The sequence below is a fragment of the Acinonyx jubatus genome, chromosome C2 (genome assembly GCF_027475565.1).
Source record: "Acinonyx jubatus isolate Ajub_Pintada_27869175 chromosome C2, VMU_Ajub_asm_v1.0, whole genome shotgun sequence".
NCBI classification, from domain to species: Eukaryota; Metazoa; Chordata; class Mammalia; order Carnivora; family Felidae; genus Acinonyx; species Acinonyx jubatus.
This window is the reverse complement of record NC_069384.1, coordinates 67180867-67201538: the sequence shown is the minus strand read 5'-3', so window position 1 is coordinate 67201538 and position 20672 is coordinate 67180867. Positions and strand designations below refer to the sequence as shown.

Genomic DNA, 20672 nt, shown 5'->3' with positions numbered 1-20672 from the left:
AACTCTAAAAATTAATTTAAAGGAAAGAAACAGCGCTGTTTTTAATCTAAAGGAACCCATGACCATTGTCTGGCTTCAGAATGTGTTTAACTTCTATTTAATATGGGCAAGTTTGCTAGTCTAGAATTTCACAGTGTTTGAAGCATTGCTGTGAAGTGGCTCTATGAATATCTACTAATAACTCAGAGGGAACTAGAAAATTACCCAATTTCCCTTCTAGCTTCTCCAAGCTTCCTTCTCTCATGCTGACCTTCTAGCATATCTCCCAAGAGCTATGTGGTTTTTGGTGTCTAGAACACTCTCATACTCATGGCAGGTAGAGCAGGCTTAATACCTCAAACTCTTTGGCATCTCATTCTAATCATAGATCAACATGTTTACTGTATTTTAAAATTAAATGCTAGACCAGCACAAGACACATAAAAATTCATCTTGTACTTTTTCTTTCTTGATTTTAGGCAAATAAATCTCTCCAGTGAAGTGTCTTTTAGACAATAATTAGGAGATAAATAAGAATTGTAATTTTTTCACACTGTGGTTAGGCTCTAACTATAATACTACCATTAATTGCTAACAGTTATTGAGAGATATTGTGTCAGGCAGTGTTCTGAGTGCTTTATACATATTAATTCTCTTAACCTTCTTCAAACCCTCTTAGAATGGTACTATTATAAACCTATTTTATAGATGAGGCACAGTGATTTGACATTTTCAAGCTACACTTAAGCATAAAAGAAAAAGAAAGTAGAAAGTCTCTGCAGTTGTGAGCAACTGCTCTGAGTTTTTACTGATGATAATTTTTTAAAGTTTATATGCAATTCACATAATATAAAATTTATCATTTAAAAATATACAATTCAGTGGTTTTAGCATATGCATTGTGTAGTACAACCATCACCACTGTCTAATTCCAGAACATTTCATCACCCCATGACCCCATAAGGAAGCCCAGTACCTGTTAAACAGTCAGTCTCCACTCCCCATTTTACCCTCAGGTTTTGGCAACCACTAGTCTGCTTTCTGTTTGTTGTTGTTGTTTTAATTTTTTAATGTTTATTTTTGAGAGAGAGAGAGACAGGCAGAGTGTGAGTGGGGTAGGGGCAGAGAGAGAGGGAGACACAGAATCCGAAGCAGGCTCCAGGCTCTGAGCTGTCAGCACAAAACCCCATGTGGTGCTCAAACTCGTGACCCATGAGATCATGACCTGAGCCTTAACTTACTGAGCCACCCAGGCACTCCTGCTTTCTGTTTTTATAGATTTGCGTATTTGGGACATTTCATATAAATGGACTCATTCAGTATGTGGCCTTTTGTGTCTGGCTTCTTTCACGTAGCATGTTTTCCAGATTCATCCATGTCGTAGCATATATCTGTACTTCATTTATTTTTATTGCTGAAATTTATTTATCCTGATCATATGTATATACCACATTATGTTTATCCACTCATCAGTTAATGGACATTTGTGTTGTTTCCACTTTTTGACTATTATGGATAATGCTACTTTGAACATTTACGTACACATTTTTATGTGGGTATGAGTTTTCATTTCTCTTGGGATTATACCTAGAAGTAGAATTGCTGAGTCATGTGGTAATCTGTGTTTAACCTTTTGAGGAACTGAACCATGTCTTGAGCAATTTCTCTTGATGTTAAATATGACTTTTAAGTTTTATTTATTTATTTTGAGAGAGAGAGAGAGCACACGAGTGAACAGTGGGGAGCAGAGGGGGGGGGGGGGGAGAGAGAGAGAGAGAGAGAGAGAGAGAGAGAGAGAGAGAATCCCAAGCAGACTCTGAGCCCGACTTGGGGCTCAAACCCACAAACCATGAGATCATGACCTGAGTCGAAACCAAGAGTGGGATGCTTAACCAGCTGAGCTACCCAGGTACCCCTAAATGTGACTTTTAAATGGCTACCAAGGGGTGCCTGGGTGGCTCAGCTGGTTAAGTGTCCAACTTCAGCTCAGGTAATGATGTTACAAGCATTGATAACTTTGTTTCCTTCCTATTGAATATGTATTTTTTTTCCCTTTTAGTTGCAGGTATGGCATTCATTTATTTATTTAGAGAACCATTTTTTTAAATTTAAATTTTAGTTAACATACAGTGCAATATTGGTTTCAGGAATAGAATTCAGTGATTCATCACTTACATACAACACCCAGTGCTCATCACAAGTGCCCTCCTTGGTACCCATCACTCATCTAGCTCCTCTCCCACCCACCTCCCTCCATCAACCCATAGTTTGATCTGTGTTGTTAAGAGTCTTTTGTGGCTTGTTGAATATATTTCGTATTTTTGTTTTAGGTCTTGGTTTGAGTTTTTCTAGAATGCTTGAGGTAATAGTAATTATACTTTGAATTATATGTATATCTTTGTTCATTTTAGGAAGCAGACAATGATATCTCGTAGGTCTTTGAAAACATTCTGGATCAAACTCATTTGCCAACATACATGCTCAGTGGCAATACTATACCTCAACTGGCAGTAATTTGGCAAAACATCTGTGGAAAGAACCCTAAACAGGTGGGGGTGCAATGATGATCAAAAGTCCTGTATTCCATGCAGTGTTTGTTGCTTATAAAACGATGAAGTCTAACAAAATGGAGACATACTTGTTCCTTTGCTCTGCAAAAAATATTTTAGGACTCCCTTTTATGAGAGTTAAAAGCAAACTCAACTTACACACTACTTCCAAATCCTGAGCTCAGTCAAGCTGCGTCTTACCTAACGCTTTGACAGTTAAGTGGGACGAAAATTGCAGCTGCCTAGGCTACTTCAACATGAAACGAAAGAACAATAATGATAAAGTTGGAAAGGAATAATTGCATTGCAAAAAAATAAACTAAGAAAAACAGCTGTGCTACCCAGAAAGAAATTGTCATAACAGAATGAAAACAGTACCTTTGGTGCTGCTACTTCCTGGAAGGAAAATATCAAAAGAATTCTATTTTGAAATCACTATGTAAGTGAAAAAGTCTGTCATTTCCATTCATCCCATTCATAGTAATTTTCTCCTGACAGTAACAGTTCTCACATGTAATTTTTTCACTTTTGGATTTTTATTTTTTAAAGTACAGTTTGCTGTGACAGAACAAAGTCCCCTGATAAGGTTGCAATGCAGACATGGCTGTGAAAACTGGCCTTAACTCTGAAGTGCTGCTCTGTACCCCCAGGGGCAGATGTCTCAAGTAATGGTTTTAGTATTCAGTTCGATCGGTTGGATTAGTTTTATGAAGTGAAAATTCATAAGACAGTGCAATGTCTTTAGGCTTCCATTGGAGCTTACTGAAATGATTACAAAATTACTCCTGTTTCCAAGCACCATGCAGCTTTCTTGCCACATGGGTTTTTGTTTGTTAAGAAACTCTGTGTGTTCCTATGTTGTGGGGGTAAATTCTTTTTTTTTTTAAGTTGGACAATTTTTTAAATATTTATTTTAAATTTTTTAATTTTTTAATTTACATCCAAGTTAGTTAGCATATAGTGCAACAATGATTTCAGGAGTAGAATCCAGCGATTCATCACCTACATATAACACCCAGTGCTCATCCCAACAAGTGTCCTCCTTAATGCCCCTTGCTCATTTAGCCCATCCCCCCCCCCACACCCCCTCCAGCAACCCTCAGTCTGTTCTCTGTATTTAAGAGTCTCTTATGTTTTGTTCCCCTCCCTGTTTTTATATTATTTTTGCTTCCCTTCTCTTATGTTCATCTGTTTTATATCTTAAATTCCACATGAGTGAAGTCCTATGATATTTGTCCTTTTCTGACTAATTTTGCTTAGCATAATACCCTCTAGTTCATCCACATAGTTGCAAATGGCAAGATTTCATTCTTTTTGATTGCCAAGTAATACTCTATTGTGTATATATACCACATCTTCTTTATCCATTCATCTGTCAATGGGTATTTGGGCTCTTTGCATACTTTGGCTATTGTCAATAGCGCTGTTATAAACCTTGGGGGTGCATGTGCCCCTTTGAAATAGCACACCTGTATCGCTTGGATAAATACCTAGTAGTGCACTTGCTGGGTCATAGAGCGGTTGTATTTTTAACTTTCTGAGGAACCTCCAGACTGTTTTCCAGAGTTGCACCAGTTTGTGCGAAAGAAATCCTCTTTCTCCGCATCCTCGCCAACATCTGTTGTTGCCTGAGTTGTTAATGTTAGCCATTCTGACAGGTGTAAGGTGGTATCTCATTGTGGTTTTGATTTGTATTTCTCTGATGATGGGTGATGTTGAGCATTTTTTTATGTGTCTGTTGACACATCTGGAAAACTGTCTATTCATGTCTTTTGCCCATTCACTGGATTTTTTGTGTTTTGTGTGTTGAGTTTGAAAAGTTTTTTATAGATTTTTGGATACTAACTCTTTACCTGGTATGTCATTTGCAAATATCTTCTCCAATTTTTTTTTTTTACTGTTTATTTTTTGAGAGAGTGAGAGAACTGGGGAGGGGCAGAGAGAGAGGGAGACAGAGGATTCGAAGCAGGCTCTGTGCTGTTAGTGCAAAGCCTGATGTGGAGATTGAACCCACGAAATGTGAGATCATGACCTGAGCCAAAGTCAGACGCTTAACTGACTGAGCCACCCAGGTGCCCCTGGGGTAAATTCTTAATGATGATGTTCATAATATTGTGGAGATACATATATATATACACACACATATATATATACACACACACACATACACACAAACATATATATATACACACACACATATATACGTATACACACACACACACACCCATATACACACACACATACACTGATGGGTTACTGTTCTAAGTCCTTCTTAAAACTTGTCAAATTTTAAAAGTTCTTAAATATGCAGATTTTAATCTTTTAGATAAATGTACTTTTGTAAAGTTTTCCTACTTCTCAAAGTCAGGTGACAAGTTGATGAAGTAGACCTAGGATGCCTCCTTGACACCCCCTCCCCTCTATTCTTTGCCATTCTAAGGTTATAGGAAAAAGAGAGGTGGAGGAGAGAAAGATGGTCAAGATAATCCTAAGTAGTTCAGGGAGAAATGGAGGGAAAAGTTAAAGGTGTTGAAAGAAGAGTTTGAATGCCGTTCTCCTCTTACTACTAATTTGACTAACTTTTGAAGGGCCCCAAGTAAATATAAGAATCAGAATTAGTGCCTGTTACTGAGAATCTACTTTGTTTCAGACATTGTGCTAACTGATTTACACATAGTAGATCTATATCTCTTGAAAGGATTTCATGCTGATCATAACCAGGTTTCTTGAATATTAACTTCCCAACACGCATTTGAAATATTCTGCTTGTTGGGGTACATGGGTGGCTCAGTCGGTTAAACATCCGACTCTTGATTTTGGCTAAGGTCATGATCTCACAGTTCGTGGGTTCAAGCCCCGTGTGGGGCTCTGTGCTGACAGCATGGAGCCTGCTTAAGATTCTGTCTCTCCCTCTCTCTGCCCCTCACCTGTTCATGCTCACTTGCGTGCTCGCTCTCAAAATAAATAACAAATAACACTTTAAAAAAATATTCCGCTTGTTACCAAAAAAAATTCATTTTTCACTATTTAGAAGAATAGTTCTTGTATAAATGAGTCCAACATCCATAAATGGACAGACAATTGTCTTCTCTCTAAGGTTTCCTCACCAACACTCTTCTCTGGGTCTTTGCTTTTTCCTATGTGTCTATGACACAAAATTGGCATTTAATTATGTCATGCCCTAAATTTCCTATTATTCTGGTTAAAGCTTTATATTTGTCTGAATATATTATCAACTCAAGAGTATTACCTGTCTCTTTTATGCAAGCCTGAGCACAGAGCTAATTACAAATTAGGAACTTAATAAATGATTCTGAAATAAATGAGTTAATGAATAAATGAACAGACATTAAGTCTGCCATTGGCCACTTAATAATTCTGAGGAGCTATGTATAAAGTCAGAAAATTTTCAAAAGACTGTTTTTTGTTATTGCCTTTTTTCCTTTTTAATCTGAAGAAGTAGTTCTCAAACTTTTTGGCTTCAGGACCCTTTGCCAACTCCCTTTGTTGAGTTCTCCAGTGCAGAGAAGATTGGCATGACTCCTGCACAAGGATGATGCAACTTCACGAAGCATTCCATATCTTTTGTAATATTTGGGAAAACAATAAATGCCATACCTTTAAAATAAATTATTGAGTTCCCCAACGAGCTTTTGCCAATGTGGATTATATCTAGTGATGCTTACCATATTGTAAATAAAAACTGAGACATTTTAAAAATACAAAAACATAAACACGTATTCCACTAGCTATCTCTGTAGTGACATCGACTAAGCTTCTAGAAAACTCCACCATACACTCGTGAGAGAATGAGAATGAAAAATGTCAGAGTATTATTGTGAAAATAGTTTAGACCTCACAGACCCCTGAAAAGGTCTTGGAAAATTAATAATCTAAAGTATACCACTGGATTACTACATCAGGCTATACTAAGTGTAGTCTTTAAAAATCTTAACGTTAAAATCTTGTTTTTCACCTTTATGTTAAACCATGATATTGTGAGTACTGTAAATGGTTCTAATTATATCACAAGCACAAAATTAATTTTTAATTGTTTCAAACTGTCTTCATTTTAAAAAAGCAACAATATTTGGAAACAGTATTCAGTATACATTTAAGGTTGGGCTCTCTTACATTGCAGTTCCTCAGTTTGAAACTACATGTGGTTATGTAGAAGCTACACTTGAAGAGTTTCTGACCTGGAACTGTGACCAGTCTCCTCTTTCCGGACCTTTTAGAGATTATGATCATTCCAAATTCTGGGCTTATGCTGACTATAAATATTTTGTCAGCCTATTTGATGACAAGACAGATATTTTTGAGGTAAGTCAATACATTCCTTTCAATCATTGTAATAATTTACTCTTGTGAAAAGATCACAAATTAGAATCTCTCTGGTACCTTTTTCCTTCACTGTCTTTTTCTCTCAAAAGTAATCACTGTGAGTCTTAAGCATTTTATCCACTCAGGCTAAAAGATTTGCTCAGGAAAAGTATAATGTTTGGCTCCCACGGATGAGCAGCCTTGTCACTATTTTCCTACTCGCTGGACTTCTCACACACCCTCTCATTTGCCTTTAAACAGTGCCTGAGCCGGTTTGGAGTATATAGAAGCATAGATTGTGTATAGAACTTCATTTCCTCCTGACCTACATAGACGTTTTTATTCTGTTAGCGAGGCAGATGGAAGTACAGCACCGATTATTACATGAAGAAGCGTTGCTGAAATCCTGGAAGCATTCCAGGCTGCTGCTGCCACAATCCTGGCCTGCTCTCCGGGGGGGGGGGGGGGGGGGGGGGGGCTTAGTCAGGTTTATGGCCTGAGGCAGAGTGCTCCTGCTATTTGAGTGCCGAAGTCCTGCAGAAGCATGGCGGTGCTTGCGGAAGTTAAGAATGTGGAAATTCTTTGTCAGGTGTTGACATAACTGACAGCAGAGTTTGCAGACTACCATATCCTCTTTTAAATGATTTCTACCTCCAACTGCTAGCTTATTTTGTGGGGTAATTTCGCAAATTCTCTGTTCTGGTTTCTGTGTTTTTCTTAGGCATGAGGCAGGATTGGGAGTAGTTCCAGGAAGCTGCTTGGATGACTCTGCCTTGCCCACAATCAGGTCAGGGCTCCAGAGTCCTTTATCCTGCCACTAGTCCTTTATCCAGAGAGGTATTTTGCCATCACTGCAGGCTGTCATAACCCCCCTCCGCCCCCACCCAACTCCCTGGACTCCTCTCTTCCTGACCATCACCATCAGGACTTGCCTCTCAAATAGGCTGATAGTCTTAGACTCTTCTTTTTTTTTTCTTTTCTTTTTTTTAGTTTGTATTTAAATTCAAGTGTAGTTAATATACGGTGTAATATTTGTTTCAGGTGTACAATATAGTGATTCAGCACTTCCATACATCATCCATTGCTCATCATGACAAGTGCACTCCTTATCCCCATCACGTGTTAGTTTTCCATTCAGCTTATATGTTTCTTTTTCACTTTGAGTCAAGGTGTAGATGCTGGGGTTTACATAGTTAAAGCTAAAGTTTTTTTTAAAGTGCTTACTTAAATTTTGCTTTTTATAAAAAAAGGAAAACTATCACTTGTCTCATAATTGTTAGTTGAGGATATATTTTTATTCTCATTACTATGAAAGAAATGCATCAGCTTTGAAAATATTCAGTAGATACTTTCTGAATCCTAAGTCTATCCCAAATCTACTATTTATTCATTTTTAAATGATAATTTTGAGGTAATTTTTTTCCTTATAGACTTATCTGTGATCACTTTGGATCTTTAACCCTGGAACATTTAGATATTGTAGTTAACTTTTAGAGTCTTTTATTATATTTCTTGTACTCTCACCCACCCTGTAGATTAGACTACTACTTTTTGCTCCATATTTCAGGTAAAACACTGTGTAATGTCAGTATTTATCAAGTACTTCTTGTACCTGGTGCTTTTCTAAGTGCTTTACATTTGTAACCATCACAGTAACCCTATGATATAATAATTATCCCTGTTTTAAGAAAAAAAGAGGCACAAAAATTCAACCTTTTCTGAAATTCTACAGCTAAAAAAAGAGTAACCCAAGCAGTTTGTCCTCCAAGCTTTAACTGTTGCAGTGTATGCATACACAGGGTCTGAATACATTTAGTTCTGTAGACAGGGGTAAGGACTTCTGTTCTGCTGAGTCTGGGCTCACTCTGCCTTGCATGAATCTCTCATCTGACCCCATCAATTGTTCTGCCTCAGTCCAGGCATGACAGCACTGGGCAGACATGTGTCTTGTCCATTAAGTGTGGATATAAAAGGCCTTTTGGTTGTGTGCTGGAATTCTAATTGAGCCCTTATAGTATAAAACCTGATGTTTTTAGTTCAGTGAGTTTTTGTCAGCTCCCATTATGGGGATTAATTCTCTGGATCAAAATAGGCAAATCTGCTATGAACAACCAAGTTCATAATGATTATATCATTTTTTACCTCAGAAATTTCTGAACACCAGGTCTTCTTACATCCCAGGTACCTAAGTTGTTTTCCTTTTACCACTCTAATTCATTCAGTCACCGAGTCTTACAACTTACTATTTCAAGTTTTCTTCCATCTGTCATAAAATGGTGGGTAGTTAAACATTAAAATGGGTAAATTTAGGGGTGCCTGGGTGGCTCAGTCGGTTAAGTGTCCGACTTTGGCTCAGGTCATGATCACACAGCTTGTGAGTTCAAGCCCCGTGTCGGGCTCTGTGCTGACAGCTCAGAGCCTGGAGCCTACTTCAGATTCTGTGTCTCCCTCTGTCTCACTGCTGCAACCCCCCCCCCCCACCCCCGCTTGTGCTCTGTCTCTCTCTTTCTCTCCTGAAAAGAAATAAACATTAAAAAAATTTTTTATGGGTAAATTTTAAAAATCTTTATTAATTCACTTAAAATAATTATATGAGAATATAATAACATTTTTATAAAAATAACTATATTCAAGAGACACCTGGGTGGCTTAGTCAGTTAAGCGTCCAAACTCTTGATCTCTGCTCAGATCATGTCCTCATGGTTCATAGGATTGAGCCCTATGTTGGGCTCTGCACTGACAGCATGGAGCCTGCTTGGGATTCTCTCTCTCCCTCTCTTTCTGCCCCTTCCCCCTCCTGCTCTCTCTCTCTCTCTCTCTCTCTCTCTCTCAAAATAAACTTAAAAAAAAAAAGAAAATAACTATATTCAGTAATTTTTTAAATGTTATAAGAAGAGTGGTATTGGGGCGCCTGGGTAGTTTATAAAGTCGGTGGAGCGTCCAATTCTTGATTTTGGCTCAGGTAATCATCTCATGGTTCTTGGAATTGAGTATCCCTGTGCTGAGCTCAGTGCTGACAGTATGAAGCCTGCTTGGGATTCTCCTTCTCCATCTCTCTCTTTGCCAGTCCCCTGCATGTGTGCACACACACTCTCTCTCTCTCAAAATAAATAAACTTAAAAAAAAAAAAAAAGCTCTCAAGCTCATTTGTTTCATGATAACAGTTTCTAAAAATGATTTTCATTCTGTTCAGATATTTTCTAATTTCCCTTTTGATGTATTGTTTGACTTATGGATTATTTAAAAGTGTAATGTTTAGTTTCCAAATATTTGAGGATTATCTTTCTGTTGTTGATTTCTAATTTAAATCCATTTTGGTCAGAGAACATATTTGGTGTGAGTTTAGTCCTTTGAAATTTACTTTTTACTGCCCATAATATAGTCATTCTTGACTAATGTTCCAGGTGCACTTGAAAATAATGTGTATTCTGCTATTAATGTGTTTTATAAATATCAATTGTATCACATTGATTGTTTAAGTCTCCTGTGTGCTTACTGATTTTCTATACACTTGTTCTGCCCATTATATGGAGAGAGGTATGGAAATTCTCAATTATAGTTGTGTATATGTTTGTTTTTCAGTTTAGGTTGGTCAGTTTTTGCATCATGTATTCTGAAACTGTTATTAGGTTCATATGCATTTAGAATTACTATGTCCTCTTTAATGGATTGATCTTTTATTATTATGAAATGATCCTCTTTCTCCTGGGTTTTTCCTTGATCCGAAGTCTACTTTGCTTGGTTTGCTTTTGGATAGTGTTAGCATGAAAAAGGAATACTTACTATATGATTCCATTTTTATAAAATTGTAGAACTTGCAAATAAATTTATAGTGATCGAAAAAAATCAAGAACAAGGGAGTAGAGATAGATGGGTTACTAAAGGTCACAGGGAAACTTGTCAAAATATTTGTCATCTTGATTGTAGCAGTGGTTTCTCAATATGTACATATATGTAAAAACTCCTCAAATTGTACACTTGAAATATATGCTGTTTATTATGCAGCAATTATACCTCAATAAAGTTGTCTTAAAAACAAAAGAATATAGTGCTGGTAGTACATTTTGGTTCCACTGTCTTGACACCAGCAGTTTTATTCACCATTTTTTTGTGTGTGTGCTGTTAATGCAAATGTCAACACAGTGAAATAAGCAAATAACATCTTAAAAGTATTATGAGCATAATTTCAACCTCACAGATCCTTTGAAATAGTCTCAGTGACTTCCAAGGGGTGTGTGGACCACCTTAAGAACTTCTGATTTACAATATTACTTCTGGTATTACTCTTCATTCCTCCACTTCTGACTTCTCGTCTCATCGATTCTAAAGCAGTTTCTCCTGAAAATACATTCCAAGTCATGCTCCAGATTAAATATAGAAATATATTAATCATGTTCACAAACATTTTATGACTTAAAATTGTATAAGGATAGCATTTAAGACCCTCTAGTGTGACTGATATGACCTGTCTCCTATGCATATGTCTCTGTTGTCTCCTCATTGAGTGCTGGACCACTGTGTTCTGTGTCATTTTCTGACCTCTGCTTATTCTCTTCTCAGTTTCTGCCTATTAAACTTCTACTTTTTAGGGCCTGGCTCAGATTCAGTCTTGGCTATGAAGCCTCTCAACCACTGTACCCACAGCCATCCATCCCTTGCCTTCATTCCTATATATTTTATTTGGATTGTTATTTATATGACATAGAATGTTTGTGTCTTGTTCCTCTAACAATATCAGCTCTTTGGGAGCAGGGACTATGTATGTTCTATAACTTTTTATTCCCCCAAACTGGTAATATAGTGCTGCATATGTAATAGGTATTTGAATGATTACAGAAGACTATTTTTTTTTCCTACTCTAACCATTTCTTGTTTTGATTGTTCTTTGGTTTTAGCATCTTTCAGGGGATGTTTTAATTTATACCCCTAGTTTCACCTTTGTCAAATTTTCTGTGGCTTCTAATCAATTGTAGCATTTGTCAATCTTGATGAGAAATTCTTAGCTCTCTTCAGCCTTCTAGTTTTATAAGTTTTTACACATAGATTCTGAAGTTTCTATCTATTAACCCTTTTTTTCCCCACAAATTAAAATTATCCACTGATAAATATATAATATATACACTGATAAATGCACTGGTAAATATACTGATATGATTGGAAAATATCCTATAGCTTTAAAGTGGCCAACAATTACGATTTTGACACTTAAGTGACTTTCATGTATGGCAAATTAAATTAGCCCCGCTATTTTTTAGTTAAATATCATGTCATTAAGTAATCTAAGTAAAACTTTATTTGGAATATTTTTTTCTCTACTTCTTAAGAAAGATAGGGAATTTGTGACATTACCGCATAAAATTTCTCTCTCACTTCTTAGGTAAGAATGACAGGTGTTACCTTTTGTAATTATCAGTAAGTATCATCATAATTGAAGCTAGTAAGAATCAACATATGGGGTGCCTGGGTGGCTCTGTTGAGTTGCCCACTCTTTTTTTTTTTTTCTTTAACATTTTATTTATTTTTGAGAGACAGAACGTGAGTGAGGGAGAGGCAGAGAGAGAGGGAGACACAGAATCCAGAGCAGGCTCAAGGCTCTGAGCTGTCAACACAGAGCCCGACATGGGGCTCAAACCCACAAACCGTGAGATTGTGGCCTGAACTGAAGTTGGATGCTTAACCAACTGAACCACCCAGCCACCCGAAGTGGCCCACTCTTGATTTCAGCTCAGGTTGAGATCCCAGGGTCATGGGATCAAGCCCTGAATCGGGCTCTGTGCTAAGTGTGGAGCCTACTTAAGATTCTCTCTCTCTCCCTCTGCCCTCTCCCCTGTTTGTGCTCTCTTTCTCTTTCTCTCTCTTTCTCTAAAAAACAAACAAAAAACATATAGCGAAAGGATTTTGCCCCGAGAAGTTTTCCCAAATAGACTCCATTTTATATTGTGTTTCAGATTGGCTGCTGCTGAGAGTCAGGAGCCATGTGAAGTCACCAGGTCACAGAATCCCAAAGTGCAATACATGGAAAATTAGTTCCAACCTGTCTTGGACTTTGTAACATAGAGTAGGTTGAAATATAGCCAGGTGGTTTAGTAATGATTAAAGGGGTTTGATGGCCAGTGGTGCTTTCTGATGAGGCAAATTGGAATGTAAGAATTTATCCAAGCCTATCTGTGGGTAGAGTTAACTATCTCTTTTCTGTTTATGTTACCTAAGGTAATTTTCCTAAGGAAAAAAGACCCTTAAGTGCTTGCTAATTTATAATGTCCTTTTAAGGGGCTGTTTAAATTTTAAATTGAAGTATTTATCCTTTGTAAGTTTTATATAGTTTTAATATTTAGTATTGTTTTAGTTTTATTTTTGTTGTTTTGACCAATATTGGACTTCTTTCTTCTTTTCAGGCATAAAACTCTTGTGTAATCAGCTTTTCTATATTTTTGATCTAAGCACAGAGAATTAATAGAATGAGACAACTTTTTATGTCACAGATGGACTCAAGTCAACCATCGCCATGGTATAGGTATAAGAACAAATACTCGGAGGTGTTCTCAGAGCCTAGAGCTTACACCAGCTAGTTGATACTGAATCTGGGCTCTGAGAACACCCCGCTCAAAATATACCATCTTTTAGAACAAAACAACTTAGGAATGAATTATCTTTCAGTGATCAGTTTACATAGTAGACTTAAAAAAGCCACTATTCTATACTTTAAGCATCTAATTAGTGTTCTTCAGTTCTTTGGTTAAAACTAAAATTATGGAAGATTTGGTTACTTGTAAAATGGTGTTTGACTCTGTAATAATTATATAACTTGTTAATTGAAACAGGTTTAGGAATTACTCAGGTTCAGCATAAAAATAGATTTAGTTACTGGGGCGCCTGGGTGGCTCAGTCGGTTAAGCGTCCAACTTCAGCTCAAGTCATGATATCTCAGTTTGTGGGTTCGAGCCCTGTATTGGATTTTCTGCTATCAGCATGGAGCCTACTTTAGATCCTCTGTCTGCCTCTCTGTCTGCCCCGACTTGCAGTCTCTCTCAAAATAAATAAACATTAAAAAAAATTAGATCTACTTACCTAGATCAGTAACTCCAGTAATTTTTGAGCATTTGTTGGAATCACTTATATTAGGCATTGGAGATGCCAACTTGAATAAGTAAAGGACTTGGCTCCCTTGGCACTTAATTTTTTTTTTTTTTATCAAAGTGTGTTTATTTATTTTGAGAGGGAGAGAGAGAGAGAGAGAGAGAGAGAGAGAGCGCGCGAGCATGAGCAGGGGAGGGGCAGAGACAGAGAATCCCAGGCAGGCTCTGTGCTGTCAGTGGAGAGCCCGATGTGAGGCTTGAACTCATTAACTGCGAGATCATGACCTGAGCCAAAATCAAGAGTCAGATGTTTAACCAACTGAAGCACCCAGGCCCCCAAATTTCAACTATCCTTGACCTCTTAATTTATTGTACCATCGTGTGGTAGTGATAGAAACTGCCTGTGGCTTTTTTTTTTTTTTAATAATTTATTGATGTTGTTTCAGGTTGATGTCTCCAACTAGATTGTAAAGTTCTCAACACAATAACAGAGATGTTTATGTCTCACATTTTTTTTGAGTCTCCCTCCTTGATTAGCATATCCCATGTTATCAGTCAGTATTTGTTGATTCGAGTGGATGTGGTGTGGCCCTGATTTTCAACTCTCTCAGTATTTGCATTCCTTTTATGATCCTGAAATACAGTGTGTAGATGATACCATTAACTACACATGTAATTAAAAAAAAATTGTTAAAGTACCTAACCTATGACATAATGGAGAATTTTAAAGGAAGTAATTTATAATAAAGCAACATATATTTGGTATCTTAATGCTCAGTGACTATGCTAAATGATATAATGAAGTAGTCAAATCAGGTTTGTAATTAAGTAGACCATTTCTAAAACCAGTATGCCATCATTTTGAATGGATACCACATTCCATTTACTCCAGAAACCAAGGCCAACCCCGATGCACACTGTGATCCACGATGTCCCTTTTCTGACATTGCAGACCATGAGGGAGCTTGCTACGTTCTATGTGAGGCTGTCCCAAATGACTATAGTTAGTTGCTGTGTGTTAGAATTGCTTAGATTTGGGCATTGGCCTGGGATGATCAAGGAATACTAGGACCATACCCACCAGATCTATATTTGCCCAAGGAAAAAAATTCCAGAGCAAAACAGAATAGTAAGTGTTCAGCCAGTAAAACCCAAAAGTGCCAAAGCTGAGGATAGATAAATGCGGAAACTAGATATAAACTCTGCTATGTGCTGTGGACTCTTGTCAGTTGCTGGAGCTATTGAGGTAAATAAGTGGTAAAAAGGTAGAAAATAACTGTAAAAAAGTGAGTGGTTATATATTCGTCCTACAGCCCTGGTCCCCTTTTTTCAGGGAGCTCATATTCTGGTGGAGGAGATAGACAAGTCTAACCTGTAATAGCCAGTTGTCCTAAGTGTTATGAAGTAAACAAAATGGGCCCAAATGGGAGAGGGACTTACTTTACATAGGGTAAGTTGGGAAGCTTTCTCCAAGGAGGTGATATGTAAGGTGATTCCTAAAACATGAGAAGCTATGGGGTGCCTGGGTGGCTCAGTCGGTTAAGCGTCCGACTTCAGCTCAGCTCATGATCTCATAGTTTGTGAGTTTAAGCCCCACTTCAAGCTCTATGCTGACAGCTCAGAGCCTGGAGCCTGCTTTGGACTCTGTCTCCCTCTCTCTCTGCCCCTCCACCGCTCATGCTCTGTCTCTCTCTGTTTCTCAAAAAATAAATAAACGTTAAAATAAATAAAAGATGAGAGGCTAGCCATGTGAAGGGAGGGTCAGGAGCTTTCTAAGCAGAGTGAATAGCATATGCAAAACCCTTGAAGAAGGGAAAAATTTACCTTTTTGGGAAAAAAGAAATAAGGCGATTGTGACTAAAGCCTGGCCAACGAGATGCAGGGGTTTAGAAGGTGTAGGAGAGGTGAGAGGGGCCTGGTCATACAGGCCTACAAATGAGGGCATTTGGAGCTAATTCTAAGTGCAAAGCAAATGAGTGCCGGGGTCTTAACATTTTAAAAAGATAGCTCTTGCTGCAGTAAGGAGAATGGGTCAGAGGCAAAGAGTCAACATTCTTTGAGAGGGAGACCAAAAGAGAGAATGACTAAGTTGTATAAGGGTGGTAGAAGGGTTTAAAGAAGTGACATTTACATTGGGTCCTCCAAGAGAAGTGTGAATTGGGGCGTGGGAGAGCTGTGAGACCAGCTGGAGCAAAGGCAGGGAGATGTGTGGTGCATACTGGGAAAGCTGTAGAGATGGTGTAGCAGGGGTCTCATGCCAGATGTCGCATCCCCTCCACTGTTCTGAAATGCCATTTGCAGGTGATTCTTTTAAATGATTAAAATGCCCCAGCTACTAAAATACAGGGGAATTTAGACAGAAACATGTGACTCAATGTGTAATTATTCAAAGCCTGACTAGACTAGAAGTCATAATGAATTAATCAGATGCTTGTACCCACCTACAAAGGAAAGGTTCGATTTTGAAGAATTAAGACAAAATTCCATAGAATATTTCCAAGATTTGATATTTAACATTTTGAAATGAAGCTAAATTTAAGTATATTTGTACATACACACATAGAGTCACCACGATGAGACAGCACAAGCACAGACTGATATTGGCGTATATATTGCTGAGCCCAAAGCCATGAGTTTCAGTGCTATTGGTGGCTTAGTTTTTCAAAATGGTGAACAACTCCTAATAAAACTGCAGAAACACAAACTATAATTCTCCCTCGACTTATTTAGTAATTGTGTTTCTCTGGAAAACTCAGTGTATATTAAAACCGTGCCAAAGATCCTTTGGTGACATGTGAAATGGAGTTGGAGTCCTAGTCTCAGAAAACTAAAACCAGGTTTTTTAGCAGCATGAAAATTGTACAAGATACAGAACCTTTCCTTGTTGTGTTGAGCTGTATCCCTGACCTCTATCCACTGAATACCAGTAGCACCCCCTCCCACTTGTTTTGACAAGAATGTCTGTATGTTTTTTAATAATACTGTCAAAAGAGCAGTGATATTCCTTAGTTTCCACATACAAAAATGGGTATAACCAACTTCAGTCTCATAAGGATTAAATGAGATGATACACGCAAAATGTTAGTATTGGGGTCTGACCTGTAAGGATTTAATAACCAGGTAGTGATAACTTGTTAGCAAGTGAAAATATGGGTCTAGTCATAAATAGAAGAGAAATTAGGACTGGAGGTAAGATTTGGGAGTCATGCAGACAGGTTGCTTTAAACATTGTGAAATACCAGGCAGAAATTAAACAAGATTCAGTTTAAGAGGGATAAATGTAGGACCACGGCTTTTTCCTAAGATCTATTAATAAATCAAGGCTGAAGAGATATGGCTAGGCAACGGTTCAGAAGAAAAAGGCAGGCAAGCCCAAGATTAGCCATGATGTAATTCAGTTGCTTGAGCAAACAACAAAAAACCCCCCAAAACAAACAAAGCACTGACACTACATGGATGGTGCAGTGTTCAGGATGGAATGCTGCAGTCCCATATGCAGGGTTTCATGTAGGTTGTGTCTAGGGTTAGAGAGTCAGGCTTCAAGAGCACTATTGACAAAGATAGTTGAGAGGATAGCAGCTGGAGGGAAAAGTTAATGCTCCTGAGTTTAGGTACAAGAAGAGAAGGCATGACAGTTTTTCAGATAACTTAAAGATAGCAATTTTTGGCAGAAAAGAAAATAAACCTGTCTGTGTAAAGCGAATCTACGACCTTCTGTAAGTACAAGAAAGCAGATATTTTGTGGTGAGCAGCTGTTAAAAAAGTCAACCCAGTAAATTTCAAGATCTGACTGGCTTTATTAAATAAATCAGGCAGCATCCCATCTAGCAAGTAGAGGAGAGCTACAAAATGGAAGGTTTTTATAGGAAGGAAGATGGAGCAAGAAGTTATTAGCAAAGGTAAAAGTATAGGTTCAGGTAAAATCACCTTCCCTTCTGGGAATGGCATGGGGTTTTATCACACAGATTACCTCGACTTCCTTTTGTGTGGAGTGGTTGGAGATGCTCCACGTGACACATTACCTCCCTGGTGCTGACCAGAAAATTCCTGACCGATTAGTTAAAACCGCATTCTGGGGGAGGTTGAAACTGCAACTAGGTTAAATAGTAAGCCCTGGTTTGGTGATACGGCCTGGAATAAGTGATTCCATCTTGGGCCGGTGGTTTTCTTTTTAACGGTCAATTAGATATTTGATTGCCCTTTTCAGGGATGGTGTAGAATAGAATTTTATGGATATAGATGATTTCTAAAGACTTTTCCAACTGTTGAAGTGGATGTGGGACTAGACTCCAGGGTGGATCACCCCACCAATCACCTTTACTAATTTCACTGGAATAGCAGCCTAACCAGGTCGCTTGTTTCTAGCAAGACTCAAGGTAGATTCCTCTTGGGCCCACTTTGATTTCAGACATTTGACTACCTATAAGTAACTGAACACAACTAGCAAGAAAACCTCAACTCTCTAAGAACCTGTGGGGGAGCGAGGGGACACAAAATTCTGTCTATTTTGTGACAGATTTACCTTTTTTTCACCCTTTGGTTTTTCCACCCAATTTGTAGCTGAATTTTTGGTAGTTTAGGTCACCCTGATCTAATCATTCCAAAATAATTTTTCCTTTTTTTTTTTTTTTTTGTCATTGCTGTCAGGGAACCCCCTTGCCAGTTTCTCATATAACCCCTATCCCCCAGAGGGAAATCTTCCTTCTGTGATTCTTTGTGAAGCAATACTCTAGAACAGAATTTCTCACATGGGATTGGTCCATTGTCTCCCTCAAAGTATATGTGAAATTGTGTATAGTATGTATTTCTCTGAGGAGAAGCATATTGACGTTCATTATATATATTATATAATTATATAGTATATTATATATATATATATATATATATATATATATATATATATATATAGGATTAAGAATCACTTGGGGCGCCTGGGTGGCTCAGTCATTTGGGTGTCCAACTTTGACTCATGTCATGATCTCATGGTTCCTGGGATCGAGCCTCGTGTCGGGCTCTGTGCTGACAGATTCTGTGTCTCCTTTTCTTTCTTCCCCTGCCCTGCTCATGTTCTGTCTCTCTCTGTCTCTCAAAGGTGAATAAGTGTTTAAAAAAAATTTTTTTTTAATTTTTTTTTTCAACGTTTATTTATTTTTGGGACAGAGAGAGACAGAGCATGAACGGGGGAGGGGCAGAGAGAGAGGGAGACACAGAATCGGAAACAGGCTCCAGGCTCTGAGCCATCAGCCCAGAGCCTGACGCGGGGCTCGAACTCACGGACCGCGAGATCGTGACCTGGCTGAAGTCGGACGCTTAACCGACTGCACCACCCAGGCGCCCCCAAAAAAATTTTTTTTTAATTAAGAATCACTTAAGCCTCTTCTTAGGTAAGACAAAGCTCTGTTTTTTGTTTCTATATTGCACGTCTTTCAGTTGCCTTTAGTTAAATTCCAAACTGAGTGTGGTGACTTGTTCAACAAGGACCAGCTTAATTGGAAACCTCTCCTAAGCTCCCTGCTTGGACCAAGAGCCTTCCTTTAGCGATTGTAGATCACCCTCTGCTCACTTCTGTCAGAGCACTTGCCACATTATATTGAAAGAGTTCATTTATGGGACTGTTTCCTATTATTAGATTTGAAGGGTAGCCCTGTGTTGTGTTGGTTGTTGTATTCTGCATCATACCAGGGATGTGGTAGGTGTTTGAAAATGTTCTGGACTGGAAACATTTACCAATAATAAACCAACAGTTTCTTCTTTCCATCCCAAGCAACAAATGTTTTGAGCACTTACCCTGAGCCAAGTATTATTATGTCAGGCAACAGGAATTCAGAGGTAAGCTCCCTGCATGGAGCTTATGGGTCATACGTAAAGGGACTTGATTTTTGTAACTGTCTGGAGCAGCTGCATGTGAGCCATGTGCATAGGCATTTACAATAGCGCTTACCCTCCAAACCACGCCCCTTCTGTAACAGACATTAGTTATATGCACATAGTCCACTCTTTTCATTACTCAAAACAAAAATGAAAACACTTTTTTCTAGTCTTGCTCAAAACTACCATTAAATGTCTCTCCAAAATCCTCTTTCTCTTTGACTGCAGCTGTTAATGGTTTGCTTTGAAAAATTGAAAATGTAGATTGAAGATACTGATAAAAAGAAGAGTCAGCATTTAGGATCATGTTCTGCACACAGAAGTGTGTTTTGTTTTGTTTTGTTTTTTCAAAACCCAATAGGAAAGATTCACGATTTTAAAAAACAAATAAAGGGCGCCTGGGTGGTTTCATCGGTTGACCATCTGACTTCGGCTCAGGTCAAGATCTCACAGTTTGTGAATTTGAGGCCCACATCTGCACTGTCAGTGCAGAGCCTTCTTGGGATTCTCTCTCTCTCTTTCTCTCTCTCTCTCTGCCCCTCCTCCATCCTCTCTCAAATAAACTTAAAAAAAAGGGGAGAAACCTTTGTATCTGGTTCACTAGTATGTTCTTTCTCTTTTCTAGCTTATACATTCTATAATTTCATGGATTTGCATTTATGTCAAACTGCATTTGTAGTTTTCCAACTTTTATTTATTTTTTTTGTTTTTTAAGTTTATCTATTTATTTTGAAAGAGACAGCATGAGTGGGGGGAGGGCATAGAGAGAGGTTGAGAGAGAATCCCAAGTTGGCTCTGTACTGCCAGCACAGAGACTGACACGGGGCTCGAACTCACAAAACCGTGAATTCATGACCTGAGCCGAAACCAAGAGTTC

At 38.2% G+C, this 20672-nt stretch overlaps 1 protein-coding gene and 1 pseudogene across 2 annotated transcripts in view; both read left to right on the top strand.

Annotated features, from left to right (window-relative positions):
- HSPBAP1 (HSPB1 associated protein 1) overlaps positions 1 to 20672 on the top strand; it is a 58355-nt gene that overhangs the window by 18125 nt on the left and 19558 nt on the right. For both annotated transcript variants that reach the window (XM_015082283.3, XM_015082282.3), the window contains exon 3: positions 6670 to 6851. In XM_015082283.3, the coding sequence (XP_014937769.1) occupies positions 6670 to 6851 (182 nt within the window). The remainder of the gene's footprint in view (positions 1 to 6669; positions 6852 to 20672) is intronic.
- LOC113600019 (uncharacterized) lies at positions 6025 to 6114 on the top strand (annotated as a pseudogene).